The sequence below is a fragment of the Pomacea canaliculata genome, linkage group LG14, assembly GCF_003073045.1.
Source record: "Pomacea canaliculata isolate SZHN2017 linkage group LG14, ASM307304v1, whole genome shotgun sequence".
Lineage (NCBI taxonomy): Eukaryota > Metazoa > Mollusca > Gastropoda > Architaenioglossa > Ampullariidae > Pomacea > Pomacea canaliculata.
The window spans coordinates 6,518,527-6,537,399 of record NC_037603.1 but is presented as its reverse complement, the minus strand read 5'-3'; the positions used below and the strand labels follow the sequence as shown (position 1 = coordinate 6,537,399).

General features: G+C 43.8%; 1 protein-coding gene across 1 annotated transcript; it reads right to left on the bottom strand.

The window, feature by feature from the left end:
* Positions 1–84: 84 nt before the first annotated feature.
* Positions 85–17,439, bottom strand: LOC112555568 (filamin-B-like). The gene is given in 37 exon segments (XM_025224002.1): positions 85–781; positions 784–891; positions 1,103–1,270; positions 1,668–1,820; positions 2,280–2,412; positions 2,635–2,732; positions 2,853–3,034; positions 3,173–3,317; positions 3,400–3,537; positions 3,772–3,863; positions 4,258–4,288; positions 4,718–4,822; positions 5,192–5,283; positions 5,637–5,775; positions 6,134–6,238; positions 6,497–6,591; positions 6,776–6,891; positions 7,628–7,721; positions 8,013–8,133; positions 8,485–8,589; positions 8,857–8,954; positions 9,272–9,407; positions 9,597–9,701; positions 9,972–10,052; positions 10,055–10,117; positions 10,279–10,404; positions 10,517–10,660; positions 11,032–11,205; positions 11,318–11,437; positions 11,657–11,758; positions 12,073–12,225; positions 12,227–12,250; positions 12,371–12,502; positions 12,685–12,805; positions 13,029–13,223; positions 14,904–15,063; positions 17,017–17,439. Coding segments are annotated over 36 exon segments (4,251 nt in total). The 5' UTR covers positions 15,009–15,063; positions 17,017–17,439; the 3' UTR covers positions 85–629.
* Positions 17,440–18,873: the final 1,434 nt, after the last annotated feature.

Here is an 18,873-nt window from a genome sequence, read left to right as displayed (position 1 = left end):
CGTTGGTTCACTGGGTTTTCAATTACCATCAATTCAGATAAATAAAAACTTTATTTTAATTTTATAAAGGTATATTCATCAATCTTTATGTATACTATTTTAATATATACTCGAAGCGGTAGGTACAAAATAAAAGCCAAAATTCACCAAGAACAAAGATACATCGAGAAAACACAAAATTATGCACGTTCATCAGCACCAGATGCTCGTTTGTGATATTTTTTCTGAAAAGTGTGTTTCTCAATAAAATGCTTTGTCTATCTTCGAAACAAAGTTGTTCTTGAAGTAAACCGTCTACAGCATTAGACGTTTTATTGAAGCAAAAATATCTGTAGACTAATAGTTGTACTTGGAGAAGACAAACCTCTGGAAGGTGTTGTTTCTGGAGTAGACATCTGCAGAACCTATTGTTTATAAACGTATACATAAGTACAAGATATAACATGTTTCTGAAAAAGTCATGTTTACACAATGTTGTTCCTGAAGTGTATGTTTGTAAATAATTGCTCCTTTTGATGTCATCGCCATTTTCGTTTGAGCATATTTTCAAACAACTGCTTTTCCCAGCCGCCACCAGGTCGGTAAATGCAGGAAAAAGTGTTTGGTGAAAAGGTGAGTGAGTCCAGGACTCAGTACAGGAAGTCATGCACAGCGGGGTCACGTGGTGAGTTGGATTTCTTGGCCCCACCACGAGAGGAGGCGCGGTCGATGTCGCTCATCATGTCCAGCTCGCGGTCCGAGTTGGCCAACAGGACAGTGAAGGGCGAGCCGTCCACGTGCGCCCGGACCACTGCACGTAGATGGTGTAGATGCCGGCCTCTACAGGGTCGTAGAAGCATTGGTAGAGCTTCTCTTTCTGGCTGGCCTTGCGCATCTTCACGTGGAAGGCACCTGCACACGCACAAGGTCACATGGTCACATGGTCACGTGCTTTGTGTAAACTATTCATAGTCATGAATACGAGTCCAGGTAGGTCAGGAGGCCATTGCTCTGTGTATCTCTAGTCCTTATTTACCTGAACGATTTTACTATTAAAATAATAAATAAGAACAGCAATAAAATAATAATGTGTAGCTAGGTGTACCTAGGCATCTAGCCTCACCTTTCGGTCCCATGAGCCTCACTCTCAGCTCGCCTGCTCCAGCACCCGTGGCGTCTACCCAGAAGTTACTCTGGAAGTTGTTCAGCACCCCGTTTTCTATCCCTGGGCCCCAAACCCGCACCCGACCATGTCGTTCTGGAGCTTTGATGTCCACGATGTAAGGACTTCCTGTAAACATCCAGATGTATCACATACAGGTCTAAATTTATACTTATATATATATGCACATAAAACTTCTTCTTTCCTATTCGCCCCCAGTGGAGCATAGGGCAGGAACCACACCCTGCCATCGAACCCGCTTCTGGGCTTCCCTTTCCAGTTGGGACACACATAAAACTGAATTTCCCTGCTATAAATGGTTAAAAAGTATACTTTCTTTAAAACATTGTTTCCCGTCAAGAATTTTAATTTTTATGCTCCTAATAAAAAGATAGTAAGGTAAGTGTATATCAGATGATGCTCCTCTAATCGAAAGACTAATGCGAACAATTCAGAAGACTGATGTTCAACCAACAACTCAGGATCGCAGATGTAACAAGGAGAGCAGATGTACTACACCACTGACCCATGATGTGCTGATTGTTGAATTGAATGTCCACGATGTGTGGGCCTGGCATGTTGGGTGTCATCTTCAAAGAGCTGGAGCCGTCCAGGTTGTCAAGGAAACGACAGGGAATCAGGTTGCCTTTAGGGTCCGTGCACGTGACGACCAGCTTACCTGAGCAGAAAGGAAAACAAAGGTCACTAGCAGCTTCCAATCACTAAAGATAAGTAACATTCTGTCACAAAGAACCAACAGTTAATTATATTAGTCTTCACTCTATAGCTGAAAGACAGACGGGATGGGGGTTGGGGGTAGACAATGATAATGATGACGATGATGGTGACGATGCTGGTTCTAGCAAATCTTTAGCATGACTGTTACCTGAAAAATTCAACACCAACTACTCAGAAACTACACATTAAAAGTAATAATCCAAATTCGATGGCGGACAGAAAAGGAGGCAAAGCTGCGATGACACCCGATTCTCAGGTCAGATGGGGGCTCACAAGAGGTTCATGGCTGTGTCCGTGTGGACGACTGATGGACTCTGACTCGTGTTTCAACATACGACATAGAAAACTTACTGGGGTCTGGGTGGTCAATCTTGAACTCCACGGGTGACCCCACACGGACCTGGCTTGGCGGTCTCCGGGCGGTGGACGCGACCCAGGGTCGGCTGCTCCGGCGCGCGGACATTGACCTTAAATGGCGAGCCTCGCAGTGGATGGTCATTCCAGGTCACGTGGAGTAGATAGGCTCCCGGTACCTGCACATCATCCATTAGTTACTAGAGATTATAAAGGTTTGTGAGAGAAAGCTGTCGGGAAGGGTATTGTATACCTTGTTCCTGACGATTAAGATTCACAGAAGGAGGAAAGTCGTTGGCGTAGTGATACTCATCATAATACTGTTAGACTTTTTGTTACCCTAGCAAAGGTGTTGTCTGTCACCTTTATCTTCAGTGCATGGATACTGATGTGCTTCTTACCTTTGGCACATAGGTACACTTGTATAACTGCGGCCCTTCAGGTGAGGTTGTCACAGGTATTTGTGTTCGTACGCCGTCCAACCGTGCGTGTGGTGTACCTGACAGGAGGGAAACAAAGAGGTTATTACTCCAGGTGACACTGAAGCAGTCTGTCATCCTGTCCACAATCATCAAAAGTAATGTTCAAGGATTTGTAAGTGGAGATAAAAGACTCTTACCCGGAGTTGCTTGAGTGCCGTCCACATGGAACACGGCCGGCTTGTCCACCTCAGCCTCCTTCAGGCCTCGACCCCTGAGGATGACCTTTAGTGGCTCCCGATCCGAGCGAATGGACGAGGGCCGACTAGACCTGTGGTGATAGGAACGTTGAAATACCAATAAATACATAAAAAATTGTTGTCTAGAATCTCACTCGCACGAACTTTCTCGAACACACACACAAACATGTATGTCATCACAGTAAAGCTTTGATACAAGGGCAGTTTTCATAAAATTAAAGAAAAGATGGTGGCTTTAAGATTATCAAGGTGCATCTTACTGTAAAGACTTGGGGTAGCCTTCCAGCATCAGGGTAGGTGGCGTGAGTGATGGGACTATGAGTTCCGGGTCCCTGGTAGCGTAACCCACGAAAGGGGATTTGGGCACCGGCACGTTATTCCAGTTGACATCAATAAGATGCTTGCCTAAAGTAGACACAACAGGCATTAACAAACACGTGTGGACATGAAGTAAGTGTACACGGCACAAATATTTTCTAAAACTCACGCTCCAGTAAAATGTCCAGGATACCCAGCTCACCTTCCTCTTCCGGTGTGAAGCGAAGAGTGGGCCGTCCATTTTTCAAGTCATCAACATGGACAGGAATGTTTCGTGTCGGACCCTTCACAGCTGCGGTCAGCTTTCCTGCATGGACCCCATCATCATCAACAGTGGACAATAAAAAAACGACGAACAACGGTAAATACTAGTTCAGAACAACGACGAACGAATGTGTCCTACACACCCGGTCACGTGTAAAGCCTGGTTCCAGAGCTTAATGAGCCTTCTGGGATCAACAAGATGCATAATTTAACAAACGTGCGCCAGCATCAGTAACAATTAACACAAGTCTATGAAAGGTTTTTAAAGATGTTGTACCTGGGCCTGCATCAGTCGCATCAAACGGCAGCTGCTTCTCTTGGTTGACTTTGAGAGGAATGATGTCGATGTCATCTACAGGCTGGCCGTTCCTGAGGACAGAAGGAAACACATAAAAAAATGACAACAGTTTCAATCCGTAAACACAGCCTATGGACGAAATGAAAGAGTTCGAGATGATACCTAAAAATACACAAATACATTGCATATACGGAGAATTATCGGGTGTCAATACTTGTTAATGATGAATAGAACTTTTACTAATGGGTGGTATACACAATAAATATACATCTTATTTTTTTGCCAATATATAATAGATGAGCCTGTAATTTATTGTAAGCATACTTGAGAGGTAAACCTATCATAAACATATATAAAGGATAAACCTCGGTTTATGGCCAGCAAGGTAGACGGGTGGAGGTCGGTGTTTATGTCCCGGGTCCCGGGTGGCGTAGCCCGATAAAAGGTGACTGCGGGATGGGAGACCCATTCCAGTTAACATCAATGTAGTGTTTACCTGTCAACAACCACATGTAGCACACATGATGTCTACACCTGATGTCTAACGAGTGGTCCTGTTTATCTATCAGCAAAACACCTTTATACATTTTTCTCAACACAGACTTTTACTATCCGGACTGTCAGAGGCTATTGATGACAATCCGACATTTTATCAGAAGATAGTTAAGGGCATGACAGTAAAAAAATTGTGCTTTGTGAAGCTTTATAAGAAACAACCAACAATAAAAAGTGATGAAGACAACGATGTTCATATCACTGATGCAGACATTGGACACTTCCTTGTCCACCAGACAATTCTCAACTACACAAACCGGTATAAACGTTGAACAATTTGACAAAGCTTTCATAAACTGTCATTTTAAAAAAACTGTTAGACGTGGTTCAACTTATCTATGTATTTTGTCCTTTCAAGAACGGCCTTTACCTTCCTCCTCAGGTGTGAAATGTACTTTAGGTTTGCCATCTCCTCTGTCTCTGACATTAACTGGAATCGGTCTGCTCGGGCCCCTGACTGCGGCCGTTAGAACACCTGAGGACATAGAAGTCATTAAGTCCAGACTGAAGTCTGCCCATTCATCAATAATTTGCTGCAATTTGCTTTAACACTGGTCTGGCTTGTTCTTACAAGTTCCCTAATTCAGAGTTGATTAGTTGTGGATACCCGAAATAAACCTGCATCACCCGTTTAAAAATGCGTCTTGCCGGTAACTACTTTTGGAGCTCGCGTCAGTTGTTTGTTTACCTACTGTTTCCTCACACACACACACACACAAACAGACACACCCAACCATCTAGCTACCGAAATATACACAAAGCATCCTCTTCCCCCCATCCAACAATACACACAGTAATGTTCATCCCTCTAAATGAGGGGTCAGATAAAGCGCGAGCAGCTCACCAGGTCCCGCGGCGCTAGTGTCAAAGGGCAACTCCTTCTCCTCCTGCACCTTGAGTGGAATGATGTCCTTGGTGTCCGTTGGCGACTCACTGCTAATCAAGTCATCATATATTCATATGTCTACAGTTCACACATGTCTATGTGTGTAACAACTATCACAAATGTTTATTTATTTCAAAACAATTGATATAAATGTAATAAACATTTCGACGTTGATAACATTTGATCCTTCGTTTCAAAGTAAGTAAGTAAGCTACATGTGTCTGACATTGATACGAAACAAGTGTTTAATAATCGACATCCACTTGTCCCACAGGTCTTCACTTGCAGAACTTGTAAATTTTATACAGGATCAGTGCGATCAATTTATTTATACATTTATTAGTCTGATTAATGTGGTAATATTTTTCTTTCAACAAAATAATGATAGCCAGGACGCTGGTACCTTGGCATGTGACCCAACAGGTAGACAGGTGCCATTCCTCCTGGGCGAACGCCATTTTGAGGAGCTGGGGTGGCATACCCGATTAATGGAGACTGCACTGTAGGAATCCCGTTCCACTTAACATGTATATCATGTTTACCTGTTGAAAACGACTGGCATGTATCCTTTTCTTTAAATTATGAACATGATTTTCTTAAATAACATCTAACATCTCGAAAAGAAAACTAAGTCGAGAAGCCTCAGTTCGTCCTTTTAAACTGGTACTTTTCCGCTTTTCAAGAAGGCAAAATAAATATTCAAAAGACTCATAGAAGTATACTATATATTTACCTAGTATTACAGAGGCAGAAGCAGAGGGGAAACAGCTTCAAATTAATCAAACGCACCATGTGTACTAAGCAAGTAAGTAAGGAAGGGAGTCCATGCAAGTGAAGGTGATAACCTGTGGACATCAGACTTTATTGAACACTTCAGGGCAAGATTTTCAGGTAACTCACCTTTCTCCTCAGGTGTAAAGAGTAGCGTGGGTTTGCCATCACCACGGTCATGCACTTCAGCGGGGATGGGTCTGGTGGGACCCCGGACTGTCGCAGTCATGTGACCTGTAACACACACGTGTATATATATATAGTCACGTGCTCACATAAACAGTGTGTGGGAGAACAAATATATATACCTGTTGAAACACTCCCTCAGCATAAAATACAGTTTTGAAGTTAGGAAAGAAAGGTAATTAACTACATTATTACCAGCAGAACTTCTCCCTACTCCCACCCCGACTACCCTCCATCCCTAAAACAAAATAACCTTTCAAGTTCAAAGTTTTTATTTTCCTATCTTAGAATATTATGCACTGTTACCTGGTCCTGCCTTAGTGGCATCAAAATGAAGTTGCTTCTCCTGATGAACTTGAAGAGGGATGATGTCTTCATCGCCATTAGATGCTCGCTTGTTCCTGACAAATAAAAAAATCATCATTAATGTTCTTCTAGATAATGAACGTGACCGTTGTCACGTGACAAAGTACATTGTTTGCTTCAGACAATTTCAATGTCGTGTTAAATTTAATTTAATTATATATTGATAATAATTATTAACTATCAGTATAGTCCAATGATAAATTCGTTACAAACATCTACCTGGGTGTGTGGTCCAGCAGGTAGACAGGTGCCACTCCGCCTGGGTATGCGCCATGTTGGGGAGCTGGGGCGGCATACCCGATTAACGGAGACTGGGGTATGGGTACTCCGTTCCACTTAACATGTATATCATGTTTACCTGTTAAAGACAGCTTCGTGTTAATATCTCTTATATTTGTTTCTTCTGTCAAATGTTGCAATGAGGTGAGTTAAAGTCTCTTTATTAAAATTATAGACATAATTTTTATCTCAGGAAAAAGATCAACGCCTTCGTTTCCATGATCCCTGTCTTTGACTTGTTACTAATACATCCAGCAATATCTTTTGCAAATTGTATCAAATCTGGTAGTTATACTGGGTAAAATAAAAGGAAGAATACAAAAAAATCCTATACCAGGTAAACAAGTCATGTGATGAAAATATAAGCCTATAAAAAAGTTCGCAGGGTAACAGCTGCATGTTAATCAAACGGTCTGTTGCTAAATAAACAAACAAAGGTGTTCTGAGGTATGTAATTCACTTTAGTGCAGACAATGCGATGAGACACTATGACACTATTGTACAAGTCAGGATACAATATCCTGTCCAGTACCTTCCTCCTCAGGTGTGAAGTGTAGCACATGCCGGCCGTTACCATGGTCTTGTATTGCAGCTGGAACTGGTCTGGTGGGACCATGGACTGTTGCAGTCAGCTGACCTGTGACACACACAGACAGGAATATAGATAGATAAGCCTACATGTCTTTTTATCTATCAAACGAGCTATTTAATATAGATATATAACTCAACCTACACATTGTATAACACTATACATTTAACTAACCACCTCCTCCATTGTTTATCCCTTGTTACCTGGTCCAGCCGTAGTGGCGTCAAACGGAAGTTGTTTTTCTTGGTGACTTGGAGAGGGATGATATCTTTGTCCACACCAGATGACCGCTTATTTCTGTGGAAAAGAGCAAAATAGCTTTTGTTTGCGTTTGAGAACAAGTCACCGCGAAATACAAAATTTGTTTTAATGCTATATCTACCTCAAACCCGATCTCTGGAAATCTAAGGGAAATTGTTTTAAATTTGCCTGGCTCAGTAAGTTTGGATAACCGCGTAAGAAATCGCCATTAAGCTGCTAATATATGATATACACATAACTTATCATCTGAGAAAAGTTATGGCCCCCAATGTCTTAAAGGGAGATAACGCATGATGGCGTGGTCAAGGGCAGGTATACAGTACTTACGTGGGAGCCAGCCCCGACAGGTACACTGGAGGTGGCTGCTCAGGGTCGTGGGAGGCGAAGCCAACGAACGGGGACTGGGCCAGGGGAGTGTTGTTCCAGTTGACATGAATCAGGTGCTTTCCTGGGAGATGTTGTAAGCAGCAAATATTCCTTGAGCGGTCCTTCGTTTTATATATATTGTTTTGCATACAATAGATATATACACACACCACCACGTATAATGTTCTTCATAAAAGGGTGTTAAAAAAGATATTAAGTGTCACATTTTCAGACACCATTCCATAGACATGTGTGTCTCAGACTATAATAATTGCTAATTCTCGATGGAAGACATCGGTAACACTTTTAGGTCAAATGTTATATTCCTCTATTATATGTAGCAGTTGAGATACACGTATCGTGTCTTAAGATGTTCATTTATAATCGTTTCCGTACAGAATGGTGATAAGGAATACAGAACAAAGAAACAAACCTTCTTCTTCCGGCGTGAAGACTAGTGTTGGTCTGCCTTCAACTCGACTGTCAACGGCCACAGGAATCTGCCGGGTGGGACCTCGAACAGTTCCTGTTAGTTTTCCTGCAAAAAGATTGAAAAGGTCCTGTGTCTGGCAATAGCATCAAAGGTCATCTGTTACACAGCCACTGCAGTCCGGTCTCTTACATAACATTTTTGTAAGTGGCTTTGAAGTTCTCAGGTCCCTCAATAATAAGCATTTAGGGATTGATGTACCGAAGAAGGGTAAATGTTTGGTATTGTACAATGACTTGCAGCTTGGACATGGCTGACAGTGGTCCCTCAGTCCCCAGTCCCCTTACTACAATGACCACCCGTGACGTCACACACCTGGTCCTTGCAGGCTGGTGTCGAAGGAAAGTTCCCGCGGCTGCCCCACCTTCAGTGGAATAATGTCCTTGTCTGCCAGATCCTGATGCGGGCCGCTCCTTAAATAAATACGAAATAAATAACAAAATACGGACATCATATTATATTTCTAGTACAAGAGTGAAAGTATAGAATTTATTAACAGTCAAAAATTTCAATTTTTAAATGAGATTGAACGATATATTGTCCAACTGCAAGAGCAACCGACAACTTTTAGCACTTGCATGGACTTGTCGCATGTCTGATATCGGCATTAATAAAAGGAAACTGGGATGATGAAATATAAGAATAATTAAAAATATTATATAGAAAGAACATACTATTGTTATAAAATACAACTATAAAAAAAGTACGAACGCACGGAGCTGAGGATCACCTGAGAGGTATTTGTCTAAGGGAGACAATTTCGCGTTCCGGAGCAAGGAGAGGTTCTGGTTCGTAGGTCGCGAAGCCCTCGAAGGGAGAATTGGTGAGAGGGAAGCCGCTCCACTTCACATCGATGTAGTGTTTACCTGTTAGTTTGTCATCATTAACAATGCATCAGCGTGTGTTTCATTATCAGAGATAACTCCTCTCAAGACAGTAATAGACGAAACACTATCCTCCATCCTCACTGACGAGCCAGTCATCTACCCTTAGAACAGCTGTAGATATAGTCATCTCCACAGTCAGCACAGAAGTGTTATAAAAGTCACGTGTACCTTCCTCCCTGGGTGTGAAGACGACTGTGTGCTTCCCGTCATTTCTGGCATCGATGGTAACCGGGATTTTTCCCGGTGGACCCCTGACTTCAGCAGTTAGTTCCCCTGTAAGAGCATGGACAAGGTGTGTGGACAAAATTACTATAACATTCACTCCTTTTCTCACTCACTCTACCTATCGACACATTGATGTCATAATAAGTTGGTAAATAAATCTGACAAGGCAGACAACTTTTCCATCTTTCAATTTATGAAAACATTCACTGAGATTCTTTCTCAGTATACGGCTACCTCATCACAGGTGCTGATTAACTCCCCTGACTGCCTAAACATCAAATGAAAGATTGACTGTCTCTGTTTTCATCTTGCACTCACCTGGTCCAGCATCAGACGTGTCAAAGGGCAGGTGCTTTTCCTTGTTGACACTCAGAGGAATAATACCCTTGTCGTCCACCAGGGGCGCCAGCCGCCGGAAACACGTACACTTCCTGGGTCAACGATGAGAGGCTGGAATGGACTTCCTGTAATGACGTCATATATAAGTAGTCCTAGACTGAGAAAAATGCCTCAGTTCAGTATTTTCTTAGGCATTCTTTCTGTCTCATACACATTCACGCACGCGCGTGTACACGCAAACCAGACTACACTACACACTACTATTTATAGAGTTTTACCCTCTCACCTTCAACAGGTTTGCCTTCCACGCGCACATCCACCCGGTGCTGTCCTCTCTCAAACGGGGTGTACGTGGCCTCCACGGTGCCGTCCGACTTGGGCTGCAGGTGACAGGGGACGTCCTTAGAGGGACCTACAACATGACACGTGACTTGCAAACTGATAGTTCAATACTGAGAACAAAGTTCGTGGATGCAAGGAAAGCAGATGTGATGTGATCTATCATCACACAGGCTTGTTCCTACCTTCAATATCAACGGTTACAGGGCCTGGGTTCCCTCTGGGATCAACTGTGAAGGTCAAGGGTCGTCCAGGGACTCCGCGGTACAGACCGTCTCCATGGGCAACGGGACGTCCAAGCTCTGCGATCTCCTGAACGAACGGAGAACCTGGAGGAGAAGTAAAATGAAATGTGACGAGACATCGTGAGACTCAATCACACGTCACAACGGGGAGGCAACACACTTCTTTGAGATTTTTTCATACCTTACATTATTATTTGTACATGCTGCTGCATCTGCACGTACACAAAATACTAACACACCAAACAATTCATACATTCATCCAATTAATAAAGGTGGAAAAGAATAATAACAATTATAATTACAATGTAACAGAAATGTTTCAACAGCAAGCAGAACATGTCCTTTCATGGATAACAAACGATTCCAAGATGCCGGCATCACGATCTTAGCTTTCTGTCCAGACTACAATTAGCTTTTAATTCTGAGCAGACTACTGGTTTTATATCTCCACTTGCCTTTCACCGGAACTCCGTCATAAGAAATCCAGATTTTGTATGTGCCCGGACCTCGTGGTTTGAAGCTCACGTGATACACACAAGGTCGATCTTTACGCACTTTACATGGAAAACGGAAACCATTATACGTCACATCCGCTGTCACGGTCCCGTCTCCTACTTTCGTGCAATCAGCTGGAGAGAGAGAGAAAAAAAAAGAATGATTTCTCTCTAAGTACCAGGTACATAAGTCTCAGGTGATGCTGGAAGTAAGCTGAGGTGAGAATGTGACGTAACAGTGACGTACCTATCAACGTTGGACTGCTACACACGGTGCCGTCCTTCATCCCATACACCAGGATGTCGGATGAGTCGGTCACGTGCACCACAAAAGGTCCTCCCGTGACGTAGTCTATTTCCCAGTCACCTGCAACCAGCGAAAGGGTCTGTGTCAGGGAAGGGAAGAAAGAGAAAGAAAATTTAACTTGTTCGCAGTAAGGACGACAGGCTGCTGACTACAAAATGAAAGTAATGAGCCCCAGGGTGAACTTTATGACACAGTTCACGACACAGTTCACGACACATCATGACACAGTTCGGAGACAGTTCATGACACAGTTCGTGACACAGTGACATGTAAACTCACAGCTGGCGCTGATCATGACTACGTTCCTCTGGTAGTCCACTTTCGTGTTGAAGACAGCCCTTCGTTGCCTCTCCTCAGGGTCTGTGGAGTGGAAGTCGGAATCTGAAAAAAAAAGATAAATTGCCATCGTGATTAATTTCCTCTTTGATCAAGATGTCCAAACCTTCTTCCCTTCACTTGTCACAATCAACCATCTTTTAAAATGTCCTCTCTTTTACTGACTGGTAAGGGACATCATCAGATCTGCATCGTTTTGATGGGCTGAGGTGTCTAGACAGCTCTCTGCTTAAGTACAAATAAATACTGACTTTCATATAAACACTTTGTCTAACGTTAGATAGAAGGACGTTAAGATGACCATCCTACAAATCCTCCTGCAAATGAAAACACTCGCTGGTCATTATCGTTAGGCTCACCTCTGACCTCCGCACGATTAAAGTGCACGTTGACCTCATAAGGACCCGGATCGTACGGGGTGTAGGCGACCTTGAAAAGGCGGGGGGTGGATGTCTCAGTCAGGTGCACCGGTACCCGCTTGCCGGCGTGTGTGAATGTCTACACCCAGGTCCCCCACACCCGCACCCGTGCAGTCCACTGTCAAAGAGACATTTGTTCACATTAACAAGTCAAATGTTTAATATCTGCGTATTACAAACTCTGAAAAGATAATGTGAACATTGAGAAAGCAGTGAACAATTCAAAAGACTTTCTCACCGTGGAACGCCTGTTGTTTGCCCACGTGACCACCGCGAAGGTCGCGCACGCGCACTTGAGAAGGGTCGCAGACGTCGATGGGACAGCCGTCCATGAAGCGGTTGTCGTAGAACATGGACACTCGCCAACGACCTGCCGACACGTGGACCTGGGTGTGAGTACATGTCTACAAGCATCTCCATGTCCAGCACAGTACATGGTTTACTTTCTCGCTTCACTGAAGCAAAGCTTGTCAGCTGCTGAACTGTAAAATTTTTAAAAACTGAAGATAAGCCCCAGGCTCCTCTAGCAGCTATTAATGGTAGGTGGCTTACCTATCTCGTCAGGTGTGAACTGCGCGGCGTAGTGACCATGTCCTGTCATGCGCACTACCCGGCCGCTCGGCGCCTCAGCCTCCACCCGAAAAAGCTCCGGGTCAAATCGGGTGCCAGTGATCTGAAGAAACACAGGAGTATATTTCATTGATGACTGATGATGATGATGATGATGATGATGATGATGATGATGATGATGATGAAGCAAACATCAACGGGAAAGAAGAGTTAAAGGTTAACGCAGACAAAAGGAGGAAATGATAACAAAAATGAAAAGGTAAACTAGAGAAAACAAAAGAGCGGATAGAAAGAAAAAAGAATATTGGAGTAAGAAGAGGATGTACTTTGCTCTCCATGATGACGCCGACGGAGTAGATGTCGATCTTGTAATCGTGTTGTGACGACAGCGGGAATGTCTGCGAGGTCACGGAGGGCTTTCGCACAAGTTCAAAGGTCGGGGTGGCGCGGGCGGCGGAAGCGAACGTCGATGCATTGGAATCCGTGCGCGCGGAGACGGCATCGTCATCCTGTACAGTCTCCTGCAACCACAAACTCCTGACATGACCTGTCTCCTTGCTCCAGGCATCATGTCCGACACCTCCACACCATGCATTCTAACTCATGTATCTGTAGTTTGCTGACTGCCACCTGGTGTCAGTGTGATTGGTGTGCGTGATGACGTGTGTTTAATACTAATGTGACGTGACAGAGTGAAGTGTGAAGTTTCGAGATGCAGCTGAAACTGTTTTTCTGGGGCTAGCTTGAGTCTGTGTGTTGGTCTATGCATGAGAGCGAACTAGAGAAGGAGGTGATGGGTGGAAAGGAAAGAGAAGATGAGGAACTACAAGTGTTTTGAATTTTATCTGCTTGATCAATGATGATTTTAATGAGGGATGCTGAAGGCGTTAGAAGTTCTCCAACATGACAATAATGGAAACCGTTTATAAAAACACATTTCCACGGGATAAACCTCAACTGCAAAAGAAACATCCACGAAAAAACTAATCCGCAGTAATAAGTTGAAGCAAGAAACCCAAACAAGAGTAAGTCTGCTTCATGCAGGACTAAAGACGATTGAAACACGAGTTTCTGAAGGCATCGTGAGTAGTTTATTAATAATAAACTTCCGCGGGAAGACCTTAGTAACACCAGATAAAAGAAGGGAAATTGTTTCATTCAAGGACGTCGACCTGTGACCTTCACCACGTGATTAAACAGCATGTTACGTCTCGCGTTCTCGCAGGTGACGTGCTACGTGTTGTGTCACAAAGTAGTCCAGTGTTACAGGATTACTTCACAGTGTCCCAAGGTTTGACTTGTGACTTCAAGCAAGCCAAACACACCTGTGAGTTGAGAGAAAACTTGTTACCTCGTAAAACGTCACGTGACGTTTGTAGGAAGTGGCGGACTTCTTCAACTCGCGAGCGTACGACTGGAGTTTGCTCACCGTCATCTTCAAGGTTTGCACATCCTACAACTCCGTCAACTCAACAAACCACCATGGCTTGCACAACTTCAAACACTGCTTTGGTGTGGACACCATGGCGCGTGCAGGTGAAATCTTTTTGAGAAAATAATTCCTTTTCTTGGACACTCGGAACTCACACAGGTCCCCCAGCTTCCTTTGCTGTCCCTCCGTGTGCTGGAAGCCACGACAGGTGAGTTGTCTCCCCAATCAACGTGAGCTGCAGTCAGGCATGTGGACCAGCCTGGCCTGGCCTGTCGCCAGAGGGCGTGTCCAGGTAATTAAACCGACATTTAAGTCGTTGCTGACTTCTTGTCTTACTTGACCACTCCTGTCCTGGGATTAGTTTCGGCGAGGACACGTGCTTACCATGGAGACAAGGGGCTGTCCCTCCGTAAAATGTTAACAGCTGGGTGTGGTACAGTGTGACAAGCCCTTCAACCATCACTTTATCATTAAAATTAAGATAGGAGGGGAAGAAACTGCTCGACAAAATTAGGAATTTTTAAACAGCTGAGACAATCTATGACGATACATTAATTTAACAGAACAAAGATAACCAGCAGTTTAATAAATAAATAAATAAATAAATAAATAAATAAATAAAGTAAGATTGGATGAAAGTTTTGACAAACACTGCTAATGTGTTATAAAAGATGGGACCACTGATAAAATAGGAAAAAAATATTTTCTTCACTTGACCAAAATATTGTCCAAATATTTTGAGACGGAGGTGAGCAGCAACTGTCCTCACCTGGTTGTTCATTAATGAGACATTCAAAAAGCCGTTGTAGTGGGCGTGTGTGGAGTTGTTGTGTAGATGTGACGGCTGTGCCAGGAACTGTGCTGTGGAGGCCATGATGCTTGATTGTTAGCTGTTCCTTCAATCGCTTCTCCCTCCACTGTTCCTCAGCCTGTCCAGAGAACCAGAGATGCGAATTATTAGTACAGGTGAGACACAATACACACATTACACACACACACACGTATACACACACACGTACACATGTATTCCCTATGTAGGCATGGAGGTGAGGGACAGTGAAATTCCGTGGAGGAGTATCACCCAGGCCATTGTTTGTTTGTTTGTGCCACCAGGTGTGTTACCTCCCGTCTCAATGGTTCATTTTTTTTCTGTTGCAAGATCTGCTGCATGTGTAGCTTTGAACTCAGTGCACTTGGCTTCGGTGCAGGTGTCTTATTTTAATGTTTGCTGGAGGCAAGAACTGCAAGGCCTGGGTATCCAGATCATCAGGAATGTAAGAGGCGGCTCGGCTTTTCACATACCCGACCCTGCACCTTCACCTTTACTTGACCCCAGAGTCAGTGGGACTAAATGATGGGCGATAAGGAATAGTTGCAGTCATGTTTTACATAGTACAAGCTGGAGTTTGGTTAATCGAAGCGAGAAAAATGTTTACTAGAATTAATGATCAGTTTCATTATTGTTTTTGCTGTCGCGTGCGTCTCTCTCACACGCACGCGCGAGCGTGCACACACACACAGACAAAACGCATACATACCTACTCTATGCAACAATGAAGTCTGGTCATTATCGTACATTGACACGTACATCAAATTATCATCGTTATTAGAAGCAGCAACATACTGAATGTATGTAATTGCACGAATTGGCACAAACATATAGATCGCACATGCGTGAACGCGCGTACACACACACACACAGACAGACAAAAACAGACCAGATGGAACACAATGTCACACACTCCCACGCATTTCTTACATGTCGTCTCTTCTCTTTCTCACACACACAGACACACCAACCCATGCACACACACACACACAGAGGTGGTTAGAAAAAGGCAAGAAAGGTGGAACAAAAATCTACACACTCCCATGTTTTTTTTTCTTTCTTATCGTCTCTCTCTCTCTCGTGACGTTTTCTCGATAAACCTGTCATTTAGAGTTCAGAAGGTAGAGACTATGACAGATGACACACACAATGTGTCGAGACCTGTATCCCCCTCCACTGTGTGCCAACCCACAAGCATCTAACCTCCTCCCGTTCTGTTCTATTCACATAACCTGTTTGTCCAACACGCCGCCTCTTGATGTTATATATATAGACATATGGATAATAGCTCACCTGTCCTACCTGTAGCACTCATCTCAGTGTTTACCTAGGCTACTGGAGCTAAACTACCAAGTCGGCTGAACTTGAAAATATGTGAGATCTGTGTAAATAAATATTTTTAATCAACCTGAGGGTTCGGGACTACTGACAAACGGGAGAGTGAGGATTAACGAGTTTGAGGACTTCTATACAGAAATCATTTTCAACGGTTTCTGACTCCGTTGTTACTCTTTCTCTCGCTCAATCTCTCATGCGTTCACAAACGCTCACACGCACACACACGAGCACACTCTTAAATAAACAAATCAATCAAAATCAATTTCTCCCATTTTCCGCCCTACCGCGCATGTTCCTTCATTTCCCACCCACCCAGTCTACTTCACTGCGGACACATTCTCATACACCCTCGTATAACACACGTGTGCTGACAAAATCTTTAGAATAAAAGCTCATAGTCGTGGGTGAACTACAAGTGAACAGTTCACACCAGTTCGGTCGATGGCCTTTGCCGTGTTCAGATTATAACGACCTATCTTCACCTGCCCAGTCCCTTCCGAACCTCATGGCGTTGAATGAAAACCGGTTTTGCCTACAGTTTATGAAGGCGACATTATCAGCCTGCATAACCACAGTGGTGTGTGCCCGGCAACAACAACAACAACCAAACCGATTTTTCCTCCTGATAAACAAACAAATGAGATCATGGAAGCAACAGTAGCAGCAGTTTCTCGCTTGATCACTAAGTTACAAAGCAAGAAAATTAGGTACGTACCTCTAACGAGGACTGATTTCTCGTCGACCCACTTGTCACCTAGTCTGTCGTCGGGTAGGTGGCCTCCATGCGTGACGTCACTTGAAGAGGCTGTGCCGCCGTGACGTCAGACACACGTGTTCGGTGTGTACCCGGCGACACGTTACCGTTCAGAGAGCCGGTGCCGGCGATCAGTCAGCGTGTCGGCGGTTGTGACAGGTCTGACAGGAGAGCGGGAGACCGGTAGAACAAGAGACAGTTGCAGGTGAAGGTGTGGGGTGCGGGTGCTTGTGCTGCACCGTTCCGGCTGAGGTGTTGCCCCTGGGTGTGTGGGTGGCTTGCCGGTTAACCCTTTCTCTGTTCGAAAACTGGTCACGAATCCTTCAGTGACATCTTCATAAATGTTAGGATCTCTTTTTTCATTTATATTTTGCATGACCTTTCGTTTGTTGTTTCTTTCTTTCTTTCTTTCTTTATTTTTTTTTTTATTTTATTTTTTTTTTTTTTTTTGCTGTTGTCTTGCTTTTTTCGGATGCGTGTTTGTGTTTTTGTCTTCTGGTGATGTTTCCGTGTGACTGTATGTGACGTGTGGTGGTTTGTTGTTACCATGGGAACACACTTGCGTGGTTGTGATAAAACCTTGTGCGTGCCTGTTAATAACTGATTTGTCAACACGAGATCGGGACTAAAGTTTGCCCCTGCGAAATCTCCTGACACGAAACGAAAGAGTGCGGTCATGTTTATGGGTCTCATTCTTATCCTCCCACTCACTCACACACAGACCTTTATACTTTTCACTTTCACCTTACGTGACTTACGGGGTGGTTTATATACTACTCCCCCTACCCTCGAACGGACACGGGTGGAGCGCTAACACCACCAGCTTTCTATCTGAATAGAGTGTTACAGATATAAAAAAAAACAAAAAAAAAAACAGACGAGGAAAAAAACAAACTCAACACGCCTCCACACAGACATACCTACACACAGACACACCTACACAGACACACCTACACACAGACACACCTACACACATTCCACTTACATACACATTCTCTCTCCACTCCTCGACTCTCCCCCTCACCAACTCTCAACTTCATACTTTGCCCTCCCCTTATCCGTGACGTAGTAGCAGTGGCTCTCAGACGTATTCCATTCTATTATTACTTATTACATCCCTAGGAGAGTGATTGCATGCACTCGATGCACATCAAACATGCTCTATCCTCGTGAACGTCGTGAGACAGATGAAGATGAAATTCTGGACAATGTGATCCTTATTCTAACTACTGGCATCATGATTATTATAATTACACTGTGTTGTAGACATTAATGAGAGGAGTAAATGAATTCTCTCCTCATTCCAAACTCATCAGCCTCACCTAGCTCTCCCCATCCTCAACCAAAGTTTACTTTAGAATTTGTCAGCTACTTCTGCAAGATAATTTCAGCAGCCCTCATCCACCATCCTCTACTCCACAACTTCCAGATTGACAGTTTCTGTTGACACCAGGTAGGTGTGACACGGAGCTCTCAAAGCGAGCGAGCGGCGACTAAGTGGCGGTAAGTCGCACGACACACCTGTACAGACACACCTGTGTGTCGACTCAGCGCATACAGAAGTTGTGAGGACAAGGTGGCTGTCAACGCCAGTCACAGGCGGTGTAGTGGCGGTGTAGAAACTGGTCAGACAGGTTAACCAGGGAATAATGAAATGCAGACAGCCGCTCGCCTCAACTCAGGTGTCAAAACACAAATTTCCATGTCGCCCTCTCTTCACACACGCACACACATCTCAGTTTATATCGTTTTTATGCGTTTGTTTCTTTGTTTAATGTGTGTGTATGTATTTTTTTAGTTAAGTTTGATTTTTAATGC